The sequence below is a fragment of the Anabas testudineus genome, chromosome 16 (genome assembly GCF_900324465.2).
Source record: "Anabas testudineus chromosome 16, fAnaTes1.2, whole genome shotgun sequence".
Taxonomy (NCBI): domain Eukaryota; kingdom Metazoa; phylum Chordata; class Actinopteri; order Anabantiformes; family Anabantidae; genus Anabas; species Anabas testudineus.
The window spans coordinates 4,916,181-4,927,427 of record NC_046625.1 but is presented as its reverse complement, the minus strand read 5'-3'; the positions used below and the strand labels follow the sequence as shown (position 1 = coordinate 4,927,427).

The following is an 11,247-nucleotide window of genomic DNA, read 5'->3' as shown; positions in this document are numbered from 1 at the left end:
CATACATTACGATTTTTTGGAAATAACTGCTTCAAGCTCATGTTTAAGTCTTGTTAAATATACTGAGGTTGTGTTAACCATAGATTTCTGCTTCTATAATAATTATTTTTAATTAATTCTAGCAATCTCTGTTTGAGAGACTATTTCACTTCTTACAAAATAATCTGAAAGAAAAAGCACATCATCTAATCTAGAAAGTCACCAGTCAAGGTGGCCCACCTTGGCCTGCCTATAAGAGACCACATTTTTCTCATCTGTCTGTAGCCCTCCATCCCAACAAAGGCTTCCATTTACCTGCTAATTATTCCTTTAATTTGGGAGTCTTTCTCCACTTGCTGTTGCCGTAGCCTCCTCTCACTGTCCTCGAGTCGGTTCTGGTACTGTAGGAGGATCTTATTGGTCTGCTGCTCCTGTGTGAGGAGCCTCCGCTCATACTCCTCAAGCTTTTTGTGGGACATCATGAGGCGCTCCTTCAGGGAGTTGATTTCCTCCTCATACTCTCGTACCTAAGGCAGAGATATAAAGAGACAATACAAAATGAGAGATGTTTATACTGGGTAGGTATTCATCAGCCTAAATTGCCTGATTGTGGCAACAGTATAGTGGCTCACACACTGCGATACAAAGTAGGACATTGCCTTTAAAGCTATAGTGGCTGATTTCCATGAATACGGAGGTACAGTGACTATACCAAACACTGCAAAAGATTGCTGAACATTTGGCTGATGGTTGTTGTTTCCCACACTCAGAACTCTGGAGTTCTGTGTAAAGACCAGATCTGAGTACCATCTGTTTAGCAATGTTAGACATAACTCAATGTTTTTAGTCATTATTAAAAGGTTTTTCTTTTAACTGGCAGTTTAAAACTTTTAAGGGATACCTACCCTGTCCATGCGTGACTCATCCATGCTCTTTGAGTACTCCTTTAGTTTAAAATCTTCACGGTCAATCCTTGAAGTTTCAATGTCAGCTGACAGATGAGGCATGTTGGATACCCAGGCCACGGTTCGTTCATTGGCTGGGGTTGGGGGATTGAGGGTAGATGGAGATTGGGAGCCCTAGGAGAAAAGGTCAGCATACTGATTATGAGAACACGAGTTCTTAAGTGGATGAAAGTCACTTTCATAACAAGCAATTTTATGCAGTGCCTCAGAGTTGCATAATTTCATACATTTTGACAATGGCTGGTCCCTGGTGGGACTCATGCCTTTAATCCTGACTGTGTTAGTTTCTAAGTGTCATTTTCTACTACACACACACACAAACACACACACACAGTTAAAAGCCAGTATATAGTAACTGATATGTTACACATTATTGAGGAACAGCAGTGACCACGAGTAGGGAATGAAAAAAAGGAGATGAAAAGACAAAGAGAAGAAATAAATCCATAGTGTGCAGATATTACCTGTTTGCTCATTGTGGGTTTGAGCAAATGCTGTTGCTGCTGAGACTGTTGCTGTGGTGACTGTTGAGTGCTCTGACTGGTTGTTCCCTGTGGACTCTGGCTTTCCCTGACAGAGCTCTGCTGGTGGGGCAGGCCCGGGGCAGTGTTGTCTTTGACGGACAGCTGCCGGGACCCGTGCCGCCTGCCGCCATAGCCAGACTCTGGTGACTGGAGGAGATTCCCACTCTGTGGACGTGTTTTAGCCGGAGCAGCAGGAGCAGCAGCTGCGCTGACGGACAGCTGATGGGAGGTCTGGGACTTGACGCGTTGAGTGGGAGGCGGGGCAACAGAACTCTGGCGCACAGGTTGGACTGTGGATGGAGGAGTGGTGGCCAGAGAGGAGTGGGAAGTTCCTGTCTGGGAGGTCATTCCCATCATTTGTTGTTGCTGTTGGAGGTTATCCTTAGGAGGAAAACAAGTAAATAATAGGTTTAGTATTTTTATTTGGTTTATTTATTTATTTGAACTTTGTGGTGTCCAGAGAGAAAACAGCAAAGTGGTAAAAATGCAGCAGGCTCTGCTCAGTGGAACAATGAAATACCATCAGTTTAAAGGCTTTAGCATCTTTAGTTGCAATCCTAAGAGCTACCCACAGTGGCTTTAAGTTGTCATGACCATACAATGAACCTACAGTTACCTGCACATGCATGGACATCTGTCTGCGTCCATAATCAGCCCTGCTGTAGTCGTCACTGTAGCTGTGCGAGTGGATGATGCTGGGTTGGCCCAGGTGACCATCCCTGGTCCTGAGGGTGGACAGATCCTCACTGCGAGAGAACCCCCCATGGGCGAACTGTGGAATGTAGGACTGGTGAGAGGGCTCAGGCTCTGGAGCTAGGAGCAGGGGCGCTGGAGGTTGAGCCCGGCTGTGCTGGTGGTGGAGCTGTTGCTGTTGAGGACCATCAGCAGTCGCCAGATGAAAGAGGGGATTCTGGAAGGAAAGCGGGTAGCGCATGGCGGCGGCCTGCTGTTGCTGCTGCTGGGATAGCGAGTCGGTGGTGGTGCCCATCTGGCTCAGCTGGCTCAGCCGAAGGCCGCCGGACATGCTGGAGCCGCCAGAGCCAGCTGACAACCTCCCACCGGCCCGCAGCTGGCTGCTCAGGCCCGACCCCAGGCCGCCACCGCCTCCGCTGCTCAGCCCTCCGAAGCTGCCCATGCCGGCGATGGAGGCCTGGGAGGAGTTGAGCATGTCCACCGACTGCAGGTTAGACACGCTGTTCATTCGGGAATCCTGGAGGTCCATCATAGATACGCTTTTATTGACACTGAGCACCTAAATAATAAGGGACATGCGAGGCTAGTGTGCCCCCTGTTATTTTGATATGTTAGGCGGCCACGGATGATATGGGTGAGGGTGGTGCGGGTGTTTTTACCGCGAGGCCTGGATATCGGAATGCCTCAAAGTATTTCCCAGGAAATACCGCTAGGATGAGTTGCGTGGTGAATCAGTGGAAAAAAAGCAGATGTCATGATATACTACAGCCTCGATCACACGATGGCAGATTCTATTAAGTATGACTTACATGCATGTCATACTAACCTCACTGGTCAAGATAAACCTAGTGGATGTGATGATGATACCCCAAGTCAGTGTGATAAAACTCACCTTAGGGTCTGGTTCTGTGATGTCAGAGCTGCTTGTGCAATAGGCTGGGCTGGATCGGGCCAGGGGAGGGCGTGATACGTAAAACATGTCTTTGGAGGACGCTCGATGAGGATGGTCGCGGTCCTGAAAACTCATCTGGGAGCGGGATGGCATGACCCCTCCGGTGGAGGTAGGGGAAGGCAAGCGAGTGATATCTATAGAGCTGGAGAACAGCAGTGAGTAAGGCCAACAATAGCTAGTATAAAATGGTAAAATGACGCTGTTACAATCACAACACAGATCATATACCTATTAAGATCTCTCATCATGAGGTTCTGGAACTCGGATGAGATGCCCCTGTTGAAGCTTGGCCGTGACAGCAGCCTGTCTGTCTGCCTCTCCTGGACCCTGTCTGTCTGATGGCTGGGCTGCCTCTGGAGGTGTGGGTTACGCAAGGCCATACTGATATCATTCAGAAGACGAGGCAAAGGACCCAGTTTTATTATGGCGTCCTGTGGCGAAAGGAAAGCGTTTTACTGCAGATTTTTAAAAAAAAATATATATAAAGGTTCCATTAAAATGCCATATTTCCACCTCCGCTCACCTGGTCCTTGTAAGTTAGTGACAGCTAAAGTTTAAATAATGATTTACAGCTTCATTTAGCAGTGGAAGCAGAGTGAGACATTTTAGAGACCAAAGTGTTGACATTTGATTTTAAGGTGACAGATCCAGTCTGAATTTGGTTATCTTCGGATGCACAATAATTTACCCAACCTAAACAAAGTAACAGAGACTTGTTGAAGTAACTCTGACAATTTAATTTCATTTGTAATTATTAATTGTTTTGTATTGAACTGCATAATGTGCTTTCACCTGAGGGGGTAGAGTACAGTGTAGGTGTTTGTTCCCTGTGTGGTAAAATGACTAATTTTAGAGTAAATAAAATAAAAAACTTTGTTGTTTAGATGTTTGGGTTTACCTTACTGAGTTGAGCCATGACCTCCCAGAGGAGACTGTGCAATATAGACAGCTCTCTGCCCAGGTCGATGTATCCCTCAAAACCGCCCGCATTGCTGACACTGTCCAGGTTGGAGATTTCATACAGGAACTGCTGCATGGAACCCCACTCCATCTCTAAAAACTCATTCATGAAACACATGTACTCTTCTTTACTGCCAAACCTGCAGGTGGGAGGAAGATGAATGCCAGGAAGGAAATAAGCAGGTGGGAGTATGAATGGGAAGGAGAAAATAACTCAGCAACACCTTAAATGTAAACTGGCATCATGATCTATGATAACTCTTAATAGTTATTTTAGTTGCCTATACCTTTGATTACCAGTTTAACTTTACTAAAGCTACAAGTAGAATTAAATACAACTGACTTGGAGAAATTAGCCAGGTTTTGCACCACTTTAGCGATGAGGGTCAGCGTGCGCGATGTCTGCTCATCAGGATACTCTTGAGTGAGGTTGAAGAGTGATGGAGACATGATGGCGGGACACAGGAAGCGCAAGAAGAGGGAACCACTAATGAGACGGTCAGCAATGTCTTCACGACCCCTCTCGGCACAGCGCACTCTCCAGGAGGCAAAAACTTCCTTTAGCTCTCGAGGGAAAACACTGTGCAGGTGAAATACGACACGTAAAGATCAGATATAAACTGTGGACTTTCAGAGTTTGTTCAGTTTCCTGTAGAAGAATTTGAAGTCTATTTTTTAATAAAACAGAAAAGAAAAGAAATCTGTACAACATAGGTTGTTTCCATTTGCTAACTACTCACCAATGGGAGTTAACAATCTTACAGAGTGCCAGTTCACAGCACATTCGGAGATTGGCTTGGTGGTCTGGGAGTACAGAAGGTGGTGTTCTCATGGGGTCCACTTCACAATTTTCCTCTGACTCATACAAGGCCCTTATGAACTCCCCTACAAACGACATTTCATTAGTAACACAGCACAACAATAGAACCTATAACAAAGATCAATTCAGTGATGTTAATACAGAAAGCAACAACATCAACAACTAACAACTGAAAGATTTATTATGATTCACTTTGAGAAGAGACACATGGCTGTAAAACCAAGACAAAGCTGGAAACCCTGGTTAGGCTAATTAGCACACTGCAATAAATAAAAGCAAATAAATGCCTGACATGGGGACAGACAGAACAGAACAGATGAAGGCCAGTCACGAATAAACACATTGAGGGGAGGGAAAATTACCTTTGGCTGGTTTTTACAACTTACATAGTAAATAACATAACAATGTCAATTTCCAGAGCACTAACTCCATCAGTGTAACGCACCTTATTATACTCATTATTTAATTTCAAATAATGTTTTCATACTCAAATTAATTCCAGTTGTTTCTTCTTTACAATACCCCTAATCAATGTTAAGAAATATTATTCTACTGAATTACATGCAATGTCAAACATTATGTTGATTTTACAACTTATATAGTTATAACTAACAAATCTTAATACAGGAATAAAGGCTCGTCTTTTAGTGTTTTACTCTAAATTAACTTACAAAAAGGAAAACCTTCTAGCTTTATTTACAAGCCTAATTACTCACTTTTAAAAATATATATAAATATAGATTTAATCTTTATGACTTTAGAAATTTCCTGTTTGGAAAAATTTCAGCAATTATTTTGTTGAGTTATTTTGTTAATTATTTCGCTCTTATCATTTAATGTGATTATGTTGTTCTTTCACTTTCTTACTATTGGAAATAGCCGCCCTAAACTACAGTCTATTTCTTAGCCTTTTTTTAGCACACGTGAAAAAGTCCATTAATGAAACCAGTGAATACAGCAAGTTTTATTCTATTTTGCTGTACTTCACTACACATAAGGTGCTGAGTTTATAGTTACAAAAAATGTATTTGATGTGAATATTGTACTGATGCTATTATACAGTGACTAGCTTGATATTCTGTCTCACCTATAGCATCCTTGAGGTACTTATGTCCGATCAGTTTGAGGTACTCTTCTATGGCTTTGGTTGCCAGAGTGTTCTCTCTGAATATAAGGTGTTCTCGGTCAATGAATCTGTCTACCTCACACATCGCCATGTCTGAAAGGAAATCCTGAAAAAACAGGAGAAACAAAATAATTTTAAATGCAATAAATGACTAGAGTTTCTGATCAGAAGGTCAGAGAGAGTCATACCTTAGCTTTCCCTGTGCTCTGCAGTATATGCACCAATGCACAGGCCACTTCCTCTTTGCTCTTGACACTCAGCACAGGCTCCAGCACAGCACACAGAGTGCGGTAGTTATTGGTCACGTACTCTGCAAACTCCTTGTACAGCTCCATGGGCAGGATGTTCATGGTCTGGAAGCGGGATTTGAGGCGTAGTGATGCATTGATTATCTTCCCACCTCCGACACCAGCTCCCTTTGTGAGGACGCTGGGCTGGATGACGGGGTACCATTGCTCCACAAACTGACGTCCGGTGATGCTTGAGATGGGGATGCTCACGAGCCCTAAGTATGTGCTCTTTTCCTTAGAGGAAAAAAAGAAAGCCACTCGATATTAGTTGTGAAGCATATGTTAAAGAAAGGCGTTTGTTTTAAAGCTGTACCATGTATTTGACAAAAATAATGTGAATAATGAATAATGTTGCTGAAAATGCCAAAAAACTTTTATGCTTAAGCACTGAATTAATAATGAGTATACATAACACTGGTCATTTGAAAAGAGTAGAAATGAGTTGTTGTGGTATGATGGTGGTAATAGTGGGCTAACTTTAGAATAAAATCAATTGCATTTATGACTCATAATTTATCCTCTTGCTTTTAAAATGTATTGTTTGAAACTGGCACTAACCTCAAGGGTCAAAAAATAAAACTTTACTTCCAAATAATAAATTTAATAAAAAATAAAAAATAAATGGCCATAATATTGAGTATCTGCAGGGGGTTGATAGGGTTCTCGATCCATAACTACTGTATAACTCAGTGATTATTTTAGCAATTATTTCAACTGTCTCTGGCTTTCCTTTTTTTTTTTTTTCGAGCCAGCACTCTCTTTTGCAGTAGACTCGTGTGGTTTTACGACACAATTTTTCCCAGATCCAAACTATGGGTACTGCATAACCAAATATTTTGTCACTTTGAGTAACAGCATTTTAAATTAGGTAAATACTGCTGCACTGGTGTCTCGATTTGTATTATTGCACGTTACTCTACAGATCTCTTCGTCACCTTGCGTCTCTTCTTGTCTGTCTCCTTGTACAAATGAAGGCGTAGGTTGCGGACGGCTGGCAGGTTGTTGAATTCAAAGTGCTCGCCCCAGAAAACGGTGTCGGTGCGGGGCTTGCTAGTGGTGCGTGCATACAGCATGTCGTCCAGACAAAGCTCGCAGTAGTAACGTTTCTTGGCTGGAAGCTCGCGGGCCTCGATGATCCACAATTTGAGCACATTGTCCACCCTCCGGCTGTTGTCCTGTGTAGAGATGAAATGTGGTCAAATAAGATCAAATGCATCTAATGAAAACTGAATTAAAGAGCTTTAAAAAGAGAAGATACATTACAGGGTGAAATGTGACAAACATGAAAGAAAAAAGATATGGAAGCAGAGGCAGTCTGTGTGAATAAAGGGCAACAGCAGGTCAGCCTGCAGGGGAACTGAACCACAGGACAGGAAAGAAATGGTTTGCTGACATGGTGGTGGAGCTACTGTCTGATTGTAGGCTACACATGATAAATTGCTTTGAACTCTGGTCTTGAATACAGAGACAGAAGACAGCATGTCAGAGACACACAGAAGAAAGATAATAAAATATGAGATAAGAGAAGGGCTGAAAGAAGTAATCCACATGAGCCAAGAGACAAACACATGACACAATGCACATATGCAGCAACGATGAGGGACAGACAATTGTGGTAATGTTTCTATAGACAGCTACACTTCCTAATCATGATCCCAAGCTATATTTGACATCCCCCATGGGAGAAGAGAGTGCCGTGTTGATTGCAGCGCAATTTTCATGGAACAGGCTGAGTCATTTAAACTGGGCTGAAATGCCATTGTTGTTAGCCCCCGTTTGTTACAGAATATTTAAGTCCTAATTCAGACAGCTGAATGTGAGCATCAGCGAGATGTATGCTGTTTGATAACCAGAGCCAAACATGAGATATAATTAATTCCAAACCTCTGAGTTTGAATGTGGTGGGCATCTGGTGGCTCAGTTTGCGAATGCACAAACAGTGCAGCAACACCAGCATGAGCTCTACTGTTTTGGTATCATGTTAAATCTTCCCCGGTTTTTGTCTTATCTTGATTTTACTAATAAAACCCTAAAGCAGGGTGGAGTGGGGTGGAGTGTCTGCCTTTCAAAAAAATCAATGCTCAAAGAGAGAAGGGGCTTTTTTAAAAAGATGCATCAGGATAATCGCTGTCTCAGCTGTGGGTTTTTTTTTTTTATCTCTGTCAATGCATCTGCTTTGAGATGCATGGTGCGTGTTGTTCAGGGGCAGGAGGGGGAAGATTTTGGAGAGAACCCCGACATGGAGTCCTTGGAGCTCCACGACTCAGCCAGGACCCCCACAGCTCAAGCATCTGGACGAGGCATTCAGCTTGAGTGATGTTTCCTCTCAGTCTGGATTTATACCTCTTTAGTCCCTGGTTGCTATCAAAGCCACATATCTCACATGCCTGGTCACTGTACACCAGAAAGGGTAGTGTGGGAAGATTTTACAGAACAGTGAGATTTAGGTAAATTGAGATATTTGTTTTACTTCATAGCTGATATGAAGAACTAAACATGCATCATCTTATCTTATTGAATTATAAAGGATAGCATCTCTCCTACACTAACTGATAATACGCTGGTGTCAGATGTAGATATTTAGTAGTTCTCTTATCTTGAACTTCTCTTTTTCTGTGAGGTTTGTGTTTGGTTTCACCACTTCCTGTTCATCAAGGGATGCATGTCAGTGAGATTTAATCATTAAGGCAGCTGTTTGTAGGTTTAATTCCCCAAAAAATCACCAAAGTCCAAATTCAAGATTTTCACACCACAGAGCTGTAATTGTTGCTCTAAAGAAATGAGCAGTCACAAGGTTTATCAGAATCATGACTGGTGTTAAAGACCCAAAACAGAAAAAATAAGACGTACAGTTGGCGGCCACATGGAGGGAATGATTTCAAAACAAGTTAGACAACATGTTTTAAAAGTGAAGGGGTCCGTGAATTCATATCAGAGGTGACAGTACATTGTCAAATAAGGATGATGATGAATTTTGTTAATTCATTTGTTATTTCACTAAACTTTACTGTCATTCGGAGCAATTGATAATTACTTTGAGTCTAATTGGCTTTTGCCTTGTGAAGGAATATTCAATGACTCCTATGACAGGTCAAGACTAATTGTGAAGGGGAAATTGAAAACAAATTAAGAGCATGAATTGCGAACGGCATTAACTTTTGAGTGCAACATATCAAATCTGTGCATCGATTTTTGCATGAGGACTTTGTCTCCTACACAGCAGTGAGAAGGGACTTGAACTCATCGGTTTTCGATTTTTTGCTTCTTGCCTCTTCAGTATCCTTTAGTACCAAGTATCACTGACAGGCGAGGCTGGTAAACATGAGCTTAGTGTGTGCAATTTACTGACATCACATTACCTGATTTGTGTATATCCAAGTTTTTCAAAACAGCTATTTGGATTCTCAACCCTGCAACATTACCTCATGCAGCTTTTATATTTGCTTGGAGTAGTGACTAAATTGTTCAACACAGACACACACAGACACGAGGATGGAGTTCACACAGAGAAATGAAGCGGTGCACTCGTATTGAAAACAGACAACAACGGGAGACGGGGAGGAGAGAGAGAGACACACAGACAGAGGGATCATCCTTTTTTCTTCCTCTACCGCATCCCTTTCTCTCCCCTCACCTTGTTGGGCTTGACAGCTCTCTGCAGGTTCTCGATCCATTTGTCTCTCTCTGCAGCTGAGCGACACGCAAAGCACTTGGTTCCTGATGCCGTAGTCACCTGAGGTTATAGCCAATGGTAAATTCAACAACCACAGCCATTAGTAACTATGGAGACTGCAACTAAAGCGCCAAAACAATGTCTTGTGTTCACTGTCAACCTCTGTCATGTTCCATTAATGGAAGGAGGATGAAAAAGCTGAAACTCCTGCAGCAAATTATGTAGAGACTAGGGCTCATTTCAGTGTCCTCATTCCTTTCATTTTTTTTTTACATGAAAAAACATATTTTCATTTCACATCACTGTCACTGGTCAGGATGGAACAACAAGTTTGATTGTTCTGTACTCTGCACTTCGTGTACTGTAGTTTGTCCACATTGTGCAACTCAGTACTCACCTCAAAGCAGTACTCTTGTCCCAGGATGCTTGAGTGGACAGGTTTGATGACGGCATCCTCATCCAGAGTAAGGTCCAGTGCCTCAGCAGCACTGCTGGGGGACAGCAAGGACTCATGGGAATGGGACTCTTTGAAGCTCTGCATCAAACGGGTCCTAGGAGGAGAGACAGTTGTAGCCAGATTTGGAATTAAGTGAAGGTCGCATTGCACTTCATGTCTCTATATATGTCTATGTGTTTTATATCTGTGTTAAACTAGAGCAATAAAGGGGATATTAACATGTGATATGAATGTCTAATGTCAGCAAGAAGACATTTAAATGATAATACAGTATGTGTCTCTCAAGATACTCGAGTAATTGAATATCTGCAAATAAAAAAAACATAAAAACAACACAGCTGATTCATCAATCACCTTCACTTACTCTCTAATATGCAACTGTCTGGACATAGTTCAGAAAGACAAAGTCCTGTGTGTGTATACAGTCCACTGCTCATCATCTTGCTAATACAGTAGCATGCCTGAGGTGAAGCATAGTGCTGACATCGTGAAGCTTCTCAGCAGCAGGGGCTGGTCAAAATCTTGACACCTGAGACTGAGTTGTGTTTATCTATTGTTTATCGGAGCCAAGGACAATGCTGGAGTGTCTTGAGGACAAGTCTGAAGACTGTAGATCCAGAAGTTTATAGATCAATCTGAGGGAACTTAAGCAGAGCTGCCAGGAAGGATGAGATAAACTGCTTAAATCCAGGTGTGGCACTTACCAAAGAAGACTCAGAGCTGTACCTGCTCTACACACTACTGAATTCAGGGTTTTTAATTTAATTCCACAATTTAAAATGTGGTGAAATGGCATCAATGGTGACGT

The 11,247-nt window shown here is 42.4% G+C and overlaps 1 protein-coding gene across 7 annotated transcripts in view; it reads right to left on the bottom strand.

Moving 5' to 3' along the window:
- The window catches only part of syngap1b (synaptic Ras GTPase activating protein 1b), a 108,997-nt gene that overhangs the window by 20,771 nt on the left and 76,979 nt on the right, over window positions 1-11,247 (bottom strand). For 5 of the 7 annotated variants that reach the window (XM_026372704.1, XM_026372706.1, XM_026372705.1 and 2 more), the window contains 14 exons: window positions 10,380-10,533; window positions 9,944-10,042; window positions 7,245-7,484; window positions 6,208-6,543; window positions 5,981-6,125; window positions 4,814-4,958; window positions 4,417-4,653; window positions 4,012-4,213; window positions 3,342-3,544; window positions 3,054-3,255; window positions 2,085-2,618; window positions 1,409-1,849; window positions 885-1,058; window positions 295-506 (listed from right to left, as the gene is read on the bottom strand). In XM_026372704.1, the coding sequence (XP_026228489.1) occupies window positions 295-506; window positions 885-1,058; window positions 1,409-1,849; window positions 2,085-2,618; window positions 3,054-3,255; window positions 3,342-3,544; window positions 4,012-4,213; window positions 4,417-4,653; window positions 4,814-4,958; window positions 5,981-6,125; window positions 6,208-6,543; window positions 7,245-7,484; window positions 9,944-10,042; window positions 10,380-10,533 (3,324 nt within the window). Of the gene's footprint in view, window positions 1-294; window positions 507-884; window positions 1,059-1,408; window positions 1,850-2,084; window positions 2,721-3,053; window positions 3,256-3,341; window positions 3,545-4,011; window positions 4,214-4,416; window positions 4,654-4,813; window positions 4,959-5,980; window positions 6,126-6,207; window positions 6,544-7,244; window positions 7,485-9,943; window positions 10,043-10,379; window positions 10,534-11,247 lie in introns of all 7 variants that reach the window. The other 2 variants (XM_026372708.1, XM_026372710.1) reach the window with 2 other exon arrangements.